We start from the raw sequence: 17,171 nt of genomic DNA on the forward strand, positions 1-17,171 counted from the left end.
TAAACGCAGGATTGGCCTGCCCACCTCTCTTATACTGACAGGGAGTCCCCAGTCCAGCACGTCACTGTGATCAAGCCCAATCAGGGCGAAACACGTGTCCTTCCGACGTCAGGGCATTTCCAGCCACTCTGAGCCCTCCCGCAGTCCCTCTCAGACCAGCGCTGCCGTTACTACTTAGACGGTGGGAAACGTTCACCGCACGGCTCTTCCTGCACCTTGATCTCGCTACCAGGCATATAAGGTAATCTGTATTTAAAACCCACAGATTGCCTCGCACGCACAGACTCTGTGTCTGGTGCGTGGACACAAGTCAGTACCGCTACTGAGCGGGACTACAGCGCTCCACCGTATGGGGCACGCTATAATTAGATGTCCGCAATATGAAGGAGTGAGCGCCTACTATTAATGTGACCCGCAGGTTTAAACTTTGTTGTACACTATTGTTAAACCGTTTATTGAATTCTCTTCTCAATACACCAACCCTGCTCCACCGCTGTTACCACTATCAGTAACAATAACTAGTTAACTGATATGGTGTAGACAATCTTCAGTCTTTAATTGTTGCAATTAGCCCTAAGGGTAAAATTCAAGTGAATTGTTAACTCCTGTTTTTTTCATTCTGAGAACTGTTACCAATTTTTGGTGCTTACAACCAATATAATTTGATATATTGTTTTGAGAAATGTTTGGAGCCACTTGCTGTTGTGTATGTTGCTGATAAATCAATCTATCTTGCACATACAATGATTCAAGATTTATAAAGACCTTACTCACCCCTGCATGTGGAATTGTGCACAGTACTTTCCATTACTGGCTCAGTAACCACTAACCCATTGAACTTTGCAGTGGGCACATATATTATTACCCTGTGAGCATATCCTTTCTCACCCTCTCATCTCCCTTTTTGTTTCATTCTAATTGACTATAACCTATTACGTGGACTCGCTCACTCTCTCATTCTCCTGAGCTACATCGGGGAAAAGCAGAAGTGACAACTGGCTCCTAGTTCCATTTGAGGCTCTCTCATCTGATGCCATATACAGCCATACTTCGCTGGGCCGCCTGATCCCATCTGAACTCAGCAGCTAAGCAGCGACTGGCTGGATCAGTACCTCCTGGGAGACCATCAGGGAATATCCAGTGCTGTATCACACATTCAGACAGCAGAAGTAGCGAATGCATACGAAGAGCATTTTCTATCTTTCTCTTTATCCATCAAATTCTGTTCTAACAATAGTAATGTAAACCTGCTACCTCTTTCACTGGATTCGGGTCCATTATTTGCTGTGTATCAAAGGAGGGTCTAAAGCAAGACTCCAATAATAATACAAACCACAATATCATGAAGCTCTGCAACATTCATGTGCACTGCATTACTGTTTGGTATTGATTTGTCTTGCTCAAACATTTTTTGACCTGGTAAATTCCCTGTCAAATCATTTTCGCCCACTTGACGGTTATTGTATTACAATCTCGTATTCTGCATTGTGTATTTACGATTATAAAATAAAATCCGTAGTTTAATTCACTTGCCGATTGATATATATTTTTATAAAATTGTTCTTGAAAAAATCGTTACTTATATTTATATCTAAATTGACGTGTGTATGCTTTTTAAGTGTAATCAATAAAGGTTAGATTTTATATCACACATTTGTACACCATCTTTTCACCATTTTATTATTTCAAGTGTGCCCCAAAAACCTTGTCGTTCTTCCTATGTCTCTTCAAAGACACCCATTTAATTCAGTTATCCTGCTGAATCTTTTGGGAGCACCGCCAACCCAGTACCCTACAATATTTCTCTTGTTAAAAGGTCGCATGTTGGTATAACACTCAATTTGTACTTTTTCATTTTCTCTCTTACAAACTGCCTGTGACACTTCACTCAGTTATTTCTAATAGCATGAGGATGGTGGCAGGCAGAGAGATGGAAGTCTCTCTGCCTGCCCCAGAACGTTTGTGGGGGGGAGGTGGGCTCCCCGGGTGCCAGGCAGCACAGGCTGCCCCCCGGGGGTGCCAGCAGGGGACCTATATTCACTGCACCCGATCGTAACGATCGGGTGCAGTGAATATATGAATATGTAATGAGCGGCTCGGCTCCGGCGCCCCCTGCTGGCTGCTGTTTTTTTTAAATTAAATATATATTCATGTGCTTACAGCACATGAATAAAAGTAGCATGCCCCTCCTCAGAATAAAATTCCTGATTTTTTGACACCAAATGTAAAAAACAAAACACTTTATTTTAAAAGTTCACATTCCACTTCTCCATCAAAAGATAGCGATTGCTACTCGGTGAATCATGGCGAAAAAAACCTTCAAATGTATTCGCCATCTGGTCATTGAATAGGGTGATTCACCGTTTTAGTCCAAAATTCGCCAAACAGCACAAATTCGCCATAAAAACATGGCGAATCAGGCTCATTGAATACCGCCCTATATGAGAGATATAAAAGAGACCTGTCCAATATGCATAACTGACTAATAAAATTCAATTAAAATATAGAAGACAATTAAGAATTTCTTAAACTGGGGACAGATGGTGTGATTCACTACACTGTACACAGTTGGAAAAATACTTGAAATTAGCTCTTTGTTTTCTCCTGCCAACCTCAAAACACTGAAATGGCCCAGCAACCTACTGTATACTTCAAACAGTAAACACAAGCATGGAAATTGTTTGTGTCTATTAGATTTTGTATGTTTAATATTTGTAACATTTGCATCTCTTATACTGGTTATTGGAATATTAATATTTTACTTCCTTTATGCACTGACAGAACTTGCTCTTTAACACAGTCACTGTAGACAATGAAATCCATTATTTATAATGACATAAATATCTTGCTTAATATACTATTCCTGTGAGGGAATCCCAAAGAGCTGTTAACAGCTGCCACAAGCTTTTCAAATTAAAATGGCATAAAGCTATTGAATTTATTCATGTCTATTAGTGTTCTAAAGTATATTAAGACATGCACTAAACACATATGAGGTTTAGAGAGAGTAATAACTTTTCTCCCAGCCAATTTATTAGAATAGATAAAGTAAATTGATGCTGATTACAAAAGAATTGTTTCATACATAAGAATATTTTATATTCAGACAATTTATATTCTGACAAAATACTGTATGTAGGAATAAATAGATGAGTACAGAAAGAAAAGGGATTACAGTATAAGTTCATGTTTTATATATACATATTATTGTGTTTAGAATATACATGGTAAATAAAGCTAAATATAATTAAACTTAGATAAATTATTTGTTTTACTTTTAATTATTTTACATTGGTTTGTCATATCCAAATTATGCTGTATAAAACTCTTAAGAGAAAAGCCTTATAGCTGTTGGAAAATAAACTAATGAGAAGAATTGAGCTATTGATTGGTAGTAGACCAAATGGCCGCATTTTACCTATGGGCTGCAGGACTGCAGTCCCCCCATTAAAATCCACTACCTTCGTTCATGTAAGTAAACCAGATTGAGTCTGAGACTGCATTAGCTACACTGTCACTGCAATTGACTTATTATTGGAAGTGTTACCTGTGATTCACACATAGTACAGGCAGTACCAGTGGTAGACATTTCCTCCCTCTGGGACCTCCAATCTGAGCTGTGATTAGCAGAGTGCTGGCTTCCTGTATGGAGTCATTCCCTGTATTTCAGGCAGTCCAACCTGGCTTCTACAGACTGCAGCCAATGCAGTCCATAGAAGTTGTGCATTCACAGTGCTGTTACCCCTTGTGCACATGTACAGTCCTGGTGCTTTCAGCTCCATTGTAACAAAGACCCACTCTCAGTAGCATCTAGGTATTAGCGCTTCAAGGTCCAAATAACTGGTACTCTATTCCACCTCTTCCACCAGCATGTTTAAATTCCATGATTCCACTTCCTCAGCCTGGTAAATATCTCACACTAGCAGAGCATGCTGGGAGTGATCTGGATACATAGTTAAAAAAAATTCAATACAATAAAGTATTTAAAACAAATACACATAAAACAATCTCACCATCAATAATAGAAGAAAACTGTAAACTACGTATACAGTAAGTCTAAAATAGCTTTTTTCTTTGCTAGTAGGAGGTGTTTATTGCTTATGGTGGTGGTTTGGTTCTTAGTGGAGATCCGGACAAGGCCTTCCTCTTGTGGTTCGACTAACAACCTTGCCTTATAAAGAGGATTGAACATAGCAGAATAATTCTTGTGGACATTAGAAACATTACAGTGGACATTGGAAGTGGGAGCACCAGACCCCATCTCTTTTTCATAGTAAACAAATTCTGGCTAGAAATGACCTTGTGTGAAATGAGACCACATGTCTAAAAATATGCATGTAGTAGGGAATCCTGTGACTGGTGGTGATGTAAATGGCAGATACTATAAAACCTATGGCCTAATCCTTTTCCTAATCCTCATGTGGTAACTATTTAACTTAATATAGATCAATATAGATAAAACCAGTTTACACCCAGGATTTTTGTAGTTCCAATGGAATAAATTAATGGGCTGTGACCCACCCATTCATTTGGTCTTGACAAAGGGCCCGGAGTGGCTTGAAACGTCGACACTGTACCTGAGACTTTGGTGATGTATTAAATTTTTATCTGCATCAAAAATTGTGAAGACTGGTGAGTGGTCTCTAAACAAAGTTTATATACTGGCTGTACCCCCGGGATTGCGGCCTGAGTGTGGCACCCCAGCAGTTGGTCTGTGAAGGTTGTGTGTGCCGTTCTACAATACCTGCTATATATACATATATATATAGTAGGCAGGTTGGATGTGCTGCAGCACAATAACGGAGACGGGTCAGCGTAGATACAAGTAAAAAATTTACTGTGTGACAACAGGCATCTCTATACCGACGTTTCGGGGTCCCGTGCACCCCGTTTTCAAGGAAGAGAGAGATACACAGATCACCCTAAGGTGCTTACCTTAAATAGTAGAAAGAAGGAGAAACCCTCCACCCCTCGGCGGCTCTGATCGCCTTCCGGGAAGGGCGGGCTCAGGGAGGCTGCATCAGCACAGCTTCCGCCCTCCTCCCGTCGCCCTGCTCTGACTCGCCGCATCTCCATGGAGATGGACGCGGCGTCCCCTGGGCGTCATCATCTGCCTGCCGGATACACCTACGTGACAAATACAAGTGACATATTATTAAAAAATATGTAATAAACAGTCTCTATAACACACCGTCCAGTTACTGGAGTATGAATCCACTGTTTGGATGTTATGTGTTGGAAGATGTGCCATGCTCGCAGATACATCTGTTTGTGTATAAATCAGATCTGCCGACTATGCCTGTGTCGGCATGTCGATGGAGCAGTGTTGAGGATGGACGGAGCTGCTGTATATCTGGCTCATGGGATTGGTGGATATTTTAGGGTCTGTTGTGGGCTGGCAGGAGGACATGTCATCACATTCTAAGTGGAGTATGTATGTAGAGTGACCTATGTGTGTGTGACTGGTGTCCTATATAGTGTCTGTATTAGACAGTATGTGTGTGAGATGCAGTGGGGGCCAAGGTGAGTATGTGATATGTGTCAAAACAAAAAGATTTAAACTTAATAGTGTATAATAAGACAGCCTCCTAACACTCTGTGGCTGATGTAGTGAGTGACCTGGTACATGCTATATGGGACTGATGGGGGGAAGGGAGGGGAGGCAGGGGGGGGGGGAAGAGGGGAGGGGGGGGGGGCGGGAATCTGCGTAGTGAATGAAAGTTGTGAGTATGACTATGTGGGTATGGATGACTGTCCACAGGTCGCCCTTTATGGCTCCCTTGGCAGAGTTGGTGTCCTTATCTTCTTAGAACACGCTCCACGTGATTTTCTCGTTGAGACCTGAGGGGCTCACTGTCTTCAGCCTGAACATCCACCTTGTCTCCATCTGCAGAAGTCGTCCTCCTCTGTCACCTCCCCTCAGGTTGGGGGGAACATGGTCGATGATCTGATATTGCAATTGTTCCAACGTGTGGCCTGCCTCTTTGTAGTGCTTTGCCACCGGTTGGTCCAGGATCTTGCCTTTCGTCTTCCCCTCGATGGCCGCCTTGATAGATGACTGGTGAAGTGCCATTCTGGTCCTGAGGGTGTTAATGGTCTTCCCTATGTACAGGTAGTTGCAGGGGCATTTTATCATGTAAATGATGTGTGTGGTGGTACACGTCAATACATGTTTTATGCGATATCTGGTATTTGTAGCTGGATTGGTGCCATACCGTGGGTTAACAGACACACCACAGCCAGCCCGGTACTGACTAGAGCATCTAGAGCCCTGTGGCCCATTGTAAGCACAGACAAAAAACTACAATGCTTCAAAAACACCAGGCCCATGATCTGCCACAAGAGAGGCAAAAGCATCAGGGACTGGGTGGTCCACGCAGATATCACCGGGAGAGGAACAGAGCCCAACAAGAAAAATTTCCTAGAGAAAAGCCCGGGATGCTACAAGTGCCTTCATTGCACTACGTGCAACAGCCTGATGACAGGACCATACTTACACCAATCCAGCTACAAATACCAGATATCGCATAAAACATGTATTGACGTGTACCACCACACACATCATTTACATGATAAAATGCCCCTGCAACTACCTGTACATAGGGAAGACCATTAACACCCTCAGGAACAGAATGGCACTTCACCGGTCATCTATCAAGGCGGCCATCGAGGGGAAGACGAAAGGCAAGATCCTGGACCAACCGGTGGCAAAGCACTACAAAGAGGCAGGCCACACGTTGGAACAATTGCAATATCAGATCATCGACCATGTTCCCCCCAACCTGAGGGGAGGAGACAGAGGAGGACGACTTCTGCAGATGGAGACAAGGTGGATGTTCAGGCTGAAGACAGTGAGCCCCTCAGGTCTCAACGAGAAAATCACGTGGAGCGTGTTCTAAGAAGATAAGGACACCAACTCCGCCAAGGGAGCCATAAAGGGCGACCTGTGGACAGTCATCCATACCCACATAGTCATACTCACATCTTTCATTCACTACGCACATTCCCGCCCCCCCTCCCCTCTTCCCCCCCCCCTGCCTCCCCTCCCTTCCCCCCATCAGTCCCATATAGCATGTACCAGGTCACTCACTACATCAGCCACAGAGTGTTAGGAGGCTGTCTTATTATACACTATTAAGTTTAAATCTTTTTGTTTTGACACATATCACATACTCACCTTGGCCCCCACTGCATCTCACACACATACTGTCTAATACAGACACTATATAGGACACCAGTCACACACACATAGGTCACTCTACATACATACTCCACTTAGAATGTGATGACATGTCCTCCTGCCAGCCCACAACAGCCCCTAAAATATCCACCAATCCCATGAGCCAGATATACAGCAGCTCCGTCCATCCTCAACACTGCTCCATCGACATGCCGACACAGGCATAGTCGGCAGATCTGATTTATACACAAACAGATGTATCTGCGAGCATGGCACATCTTCCAACACATAACATCCAAACAGTGGATTCATACTCCAGTAACTGGACGGTGTGTTATAGAGACTGTTTATTACATATTTTTTAATAATATGTCACTTGTATTTGTAACGTAGGTGTATCCAGCAGGCAGATGATGACGCCCAGGGGACGCCGCGTCCATCTCCATGGAGATGCGGCGAGTCAGAGCAGGGCGACGGGAGGAGGGCGGAAGCTGTGCTGACGCAGCCTCCCTGAGCCCGCCCTTCCCGGAAGGCGATCGGAGCCGCCGAGGGGTGGAGGGTTTCTCCTTCTTTCTACTATTTAAGGTAAGCACCTTAGGGTGATCTGTGTATCTCTCTCTTCCTTGAAAACGGGGCGCACGGGACCCCGAAACGTCGGTATAGAGATGCCTGTTGTCACACAGTAAATTTTTTACTTGTATCTACGCTGACCCGTCTCCGTTATTGTGCTGCAGCACATCCAACCTGCCTACTACCCATTACTACGCTGCAAGCACCGGAGCACACAAAACCTGAAGCAGGAGTGCCAGACCATATCTGCAATCTACTACATATATATATATATATATATATGCACCCAATACACTGAGTATTTTTGATGCATTAATACCGTCTCCTGAGTGCTGTTTATTTCCTTATGGGATTTTGGACTGCTATATTATATATATATATATATATATATATATATATATATATATATATATATACAAAAAGGGAAAACCTTTACTCTCACCCAACAATAGCAACCATGGGGTGTTCAATTAAGACACTCAGAGATCTGTGTGTCAAACATAGTCCGAGTTCCCTCACTCAACCAGTGGGGGAAATTGAACACTCTCCAATAAATATCAACAGAAGATTCAAAATGAGTAGTAATCCAACTTAAGCTTTTAGTCCTTAGATATGCATGTCTACATTTAATGCTCCGACGTTTCGGTCCAACATATGGACCTTTATCAAGGAGCCTAATATACATGATGAAAAAAATGTACAGTGTACTTAATGTCAGATGCATAAGATCACATATAGCCAGATGCATCTACAGTACATGATAATAAACTTACTAGGGACATCAGAAGTATGCTCAATCAGCGAAGTATGCGCCCAGCAGTGGGGAAGATCAGCAGGCCACCCGTGCTGCTGTTCAGAGCCCGGTATAAGTAGTGTCCCTGGTGATCTACCCCACTGCTGGGCGCATACTTCGCTGATTGAGCATACTTCTGATGTCCCTAGTAAGTTTATTGTCATGTACTGTAGATGCATCTGGCTACAGTATATGTGATCTTATGCATCTCACATTAAGTACACTGTACATTTTTTTTCATCATGTATATTAGGCTCCTTGATAAAGGTTCATATGTTGGACCGAAACGTCGGAGCTTAAGTTGGATTACTACTCATTTTGAATCTTCTGTTGATATTTATTGGAGAGTGTTCAATTTCCCCCACTGGTTGAGTGAGGGAACTCGGACTATATATATATATATATATCAATGGATAGGGGTGACTACAAATACCTGTACAAAAAGCGTGTTTTTTTATCCCCAAAAAATATTTATTTTATATATATATATATATATATATATATATATATATATATATATATATATATATATATATATATATATATATAAAGTGCACAATGGCACTATGCAGAAACAAACAGTAAGAGTATATTACATAGAAAAAACAACAAGGTAAAAAATGTGATCCTTTATAAAATTAACTTAAAACTCATATATATTTAAAACTCATACCTATGAGTTTTAAGTTCATTTCCTCACCTTAGAAATGATGGGCACATCCTCCAGGATGTGACATCATAATTAGGATTAACAGGTATATACAGTATAAATAGAGCTCCAGGCACCTCTCTCCCTTACCCCTTGATGACGTCTCATTGACGAAACGCGTTGGTTACTGTCTGCTGACTCCTCCAAATAGATAAGTTATGTTTTTACACATATTCTAAAAACTATTTTATATATCTCTTTTTTATTTATTTAGCGATATCATATGTAGGCAATTTTATAAAGGATCGCATTGTTTACTACATATTTCACTGTTTGTTTCTGCATAGTGCTATTGTGCACTTTTTTATATATATAAAATAAATATTTTTTTATGGATAAAAAAACATGATTTTTGTACATGTATTTGTCGTCGCTTACACCTCTATCCATTGCTTTTTATTTTTTTATGATACACCCCTTACCAAGGTGTTTATTCTTAGAGGATAGCTGACACCCTTTTTTTAGTAAAGGTATACCTGCACTTTGTCTTCACCTAACCTACTAATTAGGGTATTAATCAGTTCAGGACACAGGTGGCACCCTACATCTGTTTCTTTGGATATATATATATATATTTTTTTTGGGAGGGGGGGGGGGAGGTTGGCAACATTCAGACAGCTGCATAATCTTAGTATGAAAATGACCTCCCTTTCAATGCCTTGGTTCAATATGTTTAAGGGGGTCATGCTAAACATGTACAAATATAACAGGGGCCAATATAAGGAACTGTCAGATGCACTTTTTACTGTAAGGAAGGACTCTAGGACACGAGTTTATATTAGAGGAAAGAATATTTTGTTTCATTAGAAAAAAAAAATTTTTACAGTCAGGGCAGCCAAACTATGGAACTCTCTTCCTGGAGATGTGGTGTCGGCAGACACAATAAATACATTTAAAATAAGGTTGGACAAACATCTATTGGTTAAAAACATCCAGGGGTACAAACAATAATCATGATCTGTCCTTAAATCATATCAGTATACACTACGTACAGCAAGGGATAAAGCTAATACACCAAGGTGGAACTGGATGGACGTGAGTCTTTTTTCAGCCTTAAATACTATGTAACTATGTAACAATAATTGATCTGGTTGATGATCTCACTCATGCAGTTTGGCTTCTGTCTACAATTTCATAGTCACCAATCTACCTAATTTGTTCATTTTGTCACCACACATGCAGAATAATGTAGCAACGGCTGTTTAGTCATATTAAAAAGACTCCACAATTGGGGCCTGATTCAGACCTGTTCGGTAGGCTGCATATAGTGCTCGCAGCCTATCAAACAGGTCAGTGGCACCAGCCGTCCTGACGAACGCCTGCCACCCCCACCCACCCCTGTCGCCCGAATCTCGTCGCTAGCATGACATCCCCTTGCATGCGGTCACACACCATCTAATGATTTCGATCACCTTCAGGAATAAAAGTCAGTCTGAATTGACTTTTATTCGGTTCGCAGATTGCTGCAAAAGGGGACGGGCGCTGATGTAATTTGATTTCAGGCAATCATTCCACGCATGCTGGATGTTCCCCTGGAGCCGCTCCCTGCCCGCTCCTGGACCTCACTCTCCGGAGTGAATGGCTTGGCGAGTGTGAAACTTGCCGAAGTCAGTTGTTCCCAGGGCTTGTGCACATTAAACCCCCTACCATCGAAAAAGGGTCCGAATTTGGACCCTTGATCTATTCTTCCTGCTATGAAAGATAAAGACCTCTGGAATGTTTTTGTTGATTGAATACAATGTTTATTTATTTTAAACAAACTTACTATTTGTGTTCATATTGTTGTTTGTCCAAGATGATATATTAATTACATAATTACAGATTATAGTGAAGCAGTATATCTACTGGTCACATGATTTATAGAGAATAAGTAAATACAAAAGAACATATTACCGTATTTATCGGCGTATAACACGCACTTTTTTCCCCCTGAAAACAGGGGGAAAAGATGGGTGCGTGTTATACGCCGATATGCGTGCTATACGGCGGTAATTTCATATAATAGGTGCGTGCCAGTGGTGTCCAGGTGTGCACCACTGGCGCAGCACCTCTACCCCACACCTCCGATCAGCTCCAGCCCCCCCCCCTGTCCCTGTGCTCCGGCGATCGGAGCTTCCCCGATCCCCCCGGCCCGCCTGTCACTTTACAGTGACGTCGGCGGCAGGCTCGGGTAATGTCGGCCAGGCTCGGGGGGACTCGGAAGCGCTCAGGCACCCGAGTCCTCCCGAGCCGCGAACATCCCCCAGCCTGCCGCCGACGTCACTGCTAAATGTGACAGGCGGCTAGGAAGGGGGAGAGAGGCAGCAGGGAAGCTCCGGCGTACTAACGCCGGAGCGGAGGCGAGGGGGGGGCGGGCTGCTTCTAACCTTCTGTGGTGGGTTTTGCTGGGGCAGGATAAACCTGCCCTGGTAGGTTTGTCCTGCCCCAGCACAACCCACCACCCAAGGGGTTAAAGCTCCTCCCTGCACAGTGACTCCTTCCTCCCTGGCTACAGCAGCGTCTGTAAAAAAAAAAAAGTTTTTATTTAGAAATTTAACTTTTTTTCCTGAGATTTCCCTTTTAAAATGAAGGTGCGTGTTATACGCCTGTGCGTGTTATACGCCGATAAATACGGTATATACATACCCCTGCTGATTTAAGGATGACTTAATTCAATATAATATCCACAAGATGTTAACCCAATTAATATATCAATAGATTAGAACCTACATAACTACTACTGTATAGCTGCATCCAATTGCATCACTTCTGAAAAGGACCACTTACTAACACAACAAAACAATGACATACTTTTATTTCAAACTATAGGACCGTATACAGTACTGGGCAAAAAGCTGTCAACTCATCCACTCAGGGAATTGGAGCACATGCCTCTGTTTGACCATTTCCATTTTCGGTACTTGACATGCATTTATTTCTGTCTGTTTCAGATACAAAGCTATTGTAAATCCAATGGACATCCAAACATCAAGTGCTGTCCTGTGGACCTGTATAAAAGCTACAGCCATCTGGGTCATTTCAATGCTCTTGGCAGTCCCTGAAGCTGTGTTTTCTGAAGTGGCACACATCAACGGATCAGACAATGTCAGCTTCACAGCTTGTATCCCGTATCCGCAAAATGATGAAATGCATCCAAAGATCCACTCTGTGCTTATTTTCTTAGTTTACTATCTTGTTCCACTCACTATTATCAGCATTTACTACTATCATATTGCAAGGACTTTAATAAAGAGTGCTCACAACATTCCCGGAGAATACAGTGAGCATTCAAAACGACAGGTGAGTTGCTTCAAGCAATATATATCAGACATATTGTTGTGTGGTTTTGTACTAAAGTATAGTGCTTACAATATAGCATATATAATTTGCACTTTTTATTGAAATCTGTTTATTTGCTATTGCTGATGTACATGTTGGCAATTATGTTCATATGTGTAAGTGTGACTGTGCATCATCTGCGGTAAGTGTATTTGTGAAAATGTTTAGATAGGTATTCTTAAGTGTTTCTGCAAGCACTTATTCGTGTGCTTATATTACTATAAATCAAATTACCCCTTTTAGTTAACTATTTACCTGGCTAACCAGGGCCGCCACTAGGAATTGCGGGGCCTGGGACTGAGCTTCAGTCTGGGTCCCCCCAGTACCATTACGGCCGCCGCCCCCCCCAGTACCATTATGGCTGCCCCCCTAGGACCATTATGACTGCCCCCTGAATTCCATCACTTACCTAGCTGTGACGGCGCATCTCCTCTGCGTCGCATCTCCTCTGGAGTGCACAGTGCAGCCTGCAGAGTGCTTTGCAGGTTGCACTGTGTATTGTGCACCCCTGACTGGGGGGCTGCCGGGTGGGGGGGAAGCAGTGTGCGGCTGCGGGGGTGGGGGGTGACACAGTGCCGCTGTGGGAAGCTGCCCAGACCCCTCCAGAGGCAGGGGTCTGGGACAGCTGTACCCACAGCACCCCCCTGTCAGTGGCCCTAATAACTCAACATCCAGTATGAAAACCCTCCACAACCTGTGAAGTTGAGTCCCATCAATGCTGCCGTGTTGTTCGGGAATTTGGTGTTAAAAATCTCATTACAGTAGTTAGTAACCTTATTCCAGAACTGTTTTAACTTATAGCAGTCCCACATGCAGTGTGAGAAGTTAGCAGAACTTGCCCCACATTTTAGGCACTGACCCGATTCTCCCGGTATCATATAACTCCTCCTGAGAGGGGTAATGTAGGCCCTATGGGTTGTTCTTAAACAGACTTCCTGCAGATAAGTGGAATTCAAGTATGAAAGTGACTGAGCATATATATTGGTGATATCCTCTATAGTAGAAAGTGACGGTATGTCTTTATTCCATTTGTCCTTTAACAATGTCCATTGTTGATCAGCTGAGGCTGTAAATTTTATGAGCATAGTATAGAGGAATTTTAATTTAAATGGTCTCAAAACTAAATATTGCAATAAGTCATCTATATTTAGAACCTTTGCCAAGACCTGTGGTTGGTTAGGACCTGGTTTAGGTGTCTCGGAGGTCAGCAAGTAGTGTCTAACTTGTAGATACATGTACCAATTTGAGCTCTGCAATGCGTATTTCTGTTGTAATTCTTTAAAAGGCATAAGTATTCCTCCTGGGCAGGGGCTGGCTGGCAACTTTTAGCCTAGGGGGCAAGTACAGCGCACTGGCCCGAAAAATGGGTGTGGTCTCTCAAAAGTGGGCGTGTCCTTAAGCTGACTAGGGGGTTAGGTGACAGAGAGGTGAGAGGTGACCAGGGGTGAGGTTTTACTAAGGGTTAGAGGGTGAGGTGCTGGGATGGGGGGGGATCGAAGGGTTGAGGTGCTGGGTGGGGAGGTGGGACAATTCTTCTCACCAGCACCAGCGGGTCCCCATGGCCCCAGTGGCAGCTGCTGCTCGGCTCTTGCTCCACAGCCGCTGTTGGGCACCTGCTCCCTGGCCCAGTGTCGTAACTATTAATTTTGCTCTGCCAAAAAAAATTCTGCTCCACCCCATGGCATTCAAAAAGGGTGTGTTGCAAGAAAAGACTACCTTATAACCCAGTACCCCTGCATTGCCAGAAATTGGCCACCGCAGGAAAAAAATGCCTGATCCATGTTCCTTACACAATATGCCACACCTTTATGCCCCTTACACAATACGCCGCACACTGTAATGCCATTTACACAACATGTCACACATGGTAATGCCACTTACATATTACCCAACACACTGTAATGTCCCTTATGCAATATTCCACACACCATATTACTCATTACCCATTATGCCACACATCATAATGCCCATATATGTATGTGTGTGTGTGTCTGTGGTATATACACAAATATATTTATGTATGGAAATGCAGCCATGAATTCTGCCAAGGATTTGCAATTGGTAGGTGCTGAGGAGGCCTCTAGGGACCAGGGGTGGTATGTGGGCTGGGCACTAATCCCACTTCCACATCCGGGTGTCTGGTGGTGAGGGGCACAATGACAGAAAGAGCAGCACAGTTGACATGGGTAATGTCGGATCCTCACTGACAGGACAGGTACCCTGGGCCAGATTAAGTGTTAGGGGGGGCCCGGAGCACTTAAGATAGGGGGCACCTCCCTTTTTATCAGCATGCGCCGGTCCTATTTTATAAATATATTAGAGCTGTAGTAACAAACCCTCTTCCTTTAATCCGGTTCTGTGGGAACCTGCGTGTGGGTAGCATGACGCCTGCTCCCTGATGCGACTCTTCACAGAAACACTCTACGTCCCTGCTGCAGCTCTTCATTCAGTGGCGTACCTATAAAATTTGCTCTCCCCAGCCAAAATAGTTTCTGGCACCCCCCATAATACCCCATACACATTATTCCACAAGCCGTAATGACCCTTATCTATGGTCAGATGATTTCCATTAAATAGCAGAGAGAGAAGAGGAGAGAAAGAAAGAAAGTAAAGAAGAGAGACAGAATAATAAAGAAAATAAGTTAGAGAAAAGGAGAGTGGGAAAGGGGGAGTGAAAGAGTGCGCATGGGGGGGGGGGGAGATAGAAAGGGTGGGCAAAGATGGATGAGGGGGAGAGAGAATAAAAGAAAATTAGAGTAAACAGAGGTAGAAGACAAGAAATTGATAGAGAGAGAGAATGAAGGGAGTGATACAGAGAAGGGGGGGCAAAGGGAGGAATGAGGGGGAGAGAGAATTAAAGAAAAGGTGAAGAGGCAGTAAAGATAAAGATGAGAGACAAAATGAGAGAAAGAAAAGGTGAGAGAATGGGGGAGTGAAAGGAGAATGGGAGAAGAGACATACAGAGAAATGGGGATATAAAGAGAGGGAGGAGGGAGAGAGAGAATAAAAGGAGAGCAGTGCAAGGGAGAAGAGAGAAAAAAAGGAGAGCAGATATGACTGTTCCTCCCCTGCACCTTTCACATTATACAGTAGCTGTGCTGTGTGAAGTACCTAAAGCAGCCGTGGGTCCTCTAAGCTAAGCAGCATTTTCTTTCAGCTCCTGAAGGAGCCAGTTCCCGTGCTGAACACTTTGGCAGGAGAAGGGCCCATCATCACCTTCTGGAGCAGCGTGTAAGCGGCAGGTGGCTATTGGAAGCAGCGGCAAAGTCCTCTTCTATGCGCCGGGGCAGTCACTATTTTGTGACGTTGCACCCGACAGCAGCGTCAACAGGAGGGGGAGAAGAGGGGATGGGCTTGACCCCAGCCTCCTGAATTGGTACAGCCCGCAGAACCTTCATGACATCACCCTGTCACACTGACATCGTTGGCACAGGACGATCAGGAGATTGAAGAGCGGCACAGGTCTCCTTCCCTGGAGCAGCGCCTTGTTTATTGTCGGCGCTTCCTGCAGACCTCGCTGATGATGACCGACTGTGCTGCTTGATTAAGCAGCAGCCAGGCTGCTCCTGACCCCTCAGCAGAATCCCAGTGCCTTGATCCTCGGCACTCTCTCACTGCCATTTCTTAGTAACTCTCTCCCAGCCGCGTGACTGCCGGGTTGCAGCCATGGCTGTAGCCGCAGGACACACTGGACCACCAGGGCCCTTCTTGCATTTTAAAGTGGCCCAAAGCACTAGGTAACCCGAGTGGCCCGGGGGGCACATGGCACCCTGCCCCCCGGCCCAGCCCGCCTCTGCTCCTGGGTCAAAGACCTTGGTTGAGGAGTCCAGACCTTTGTCCCTCCAACCCAGATAAGCAGAGTTACCAACAGATGGAGGAAAATCCGGGTTACCCCACAACGGTTTAAATTGAGATCTGTAAGGATTCCTACCTAAAATGTTGTTTATCTTCACCCAGCTGTCATACGTATCTTTGAACAAAATTTGATCCCGAATGTGTTGCGGAATATTAGACTTTTTTGTTTGTATCAGGGCCCCTGGTGAGTATGGATGAAATATCTCTCTTTCTAGTTTTTCATCGGTGTACGTGGATTTTCCCAGTACCCAGTCTGTGACGTATCTAAAAAAAATGGTATGTGAATATGTTCTAATATCTGGATATCCCAGGCCTCCGTCCTTCTTAGGTGTTTTTAATTTATTTTTTGCAATTCTGGGTCTTTTGTTTTGCCAGATGAATTTTGAGAATACACATTCTAGTTTCGTAATGTCTGCTTTATTTAGAGCTATAGGTAGCATTTGCATCGGGTAGAGGATTTTAGGGTAGATTATCGATCGTATCACTGCTATCCTTCCAAGGAGTGAGATGGGAAGGTTTTTCCATGAATCAAGTTTTGTGGTGATTTGGGTAATTACTGATGAGAAATTTAAAGTATAAATACGTTTAAAGTCAGTACTAATCTGAATACCCAGATACTTAAAATGGGTGGGGGTAATAACAAATGGTAGTTTTAGTGTCTGTATTACTGCGGGGTCAGTATTTCCTAGCAAGAGAATCTCTGACTTAGATAGGTTCACCTTGTAACCAGATCTAACACCAAATGA

General features: G+C 43.6%; 1 protein-coding gene and 1 pseudogene across 1 annotated transcript in view; both read left to right on the forward strand.

Moving 5' to 3' along the window:
- NMBR (neuromedin B receptor) overlaps positions 1-17,171 on the forward strand; it is a 257,863-nt gene that overhangs the window by 177,385 nt on the left and 63,307 nt on the right. The window contains exon 2 of the mRNA XM_083176580.1: positions 12,183-12,531. Coding sequence (XP_083032706.1) covers positions 12,183-12,531 — 349 coding nt within the window. The remainder of the gene's footprint in view (positions 1-12,182; positions 12,532-17,171) is intronic.
- Positions 1,036-1,152, forward strand: LOC146065053 (5S ribosomal RNA; annotated as a pseudogene).

The sequence above is a fragment of the Crinia signifera genome, chromosome 3 (assembly GCF_055691185.1).
Source record: "Crinia signifera chromosome 3, ASM5569118v1, whole genome shotgun sequence".
Taxonomy (NCBI): Eukaryota; Metazoa; Chordata; class Amphibia; order Anura; family Myobatrachidae; genus Crinia; species Crinia signifera.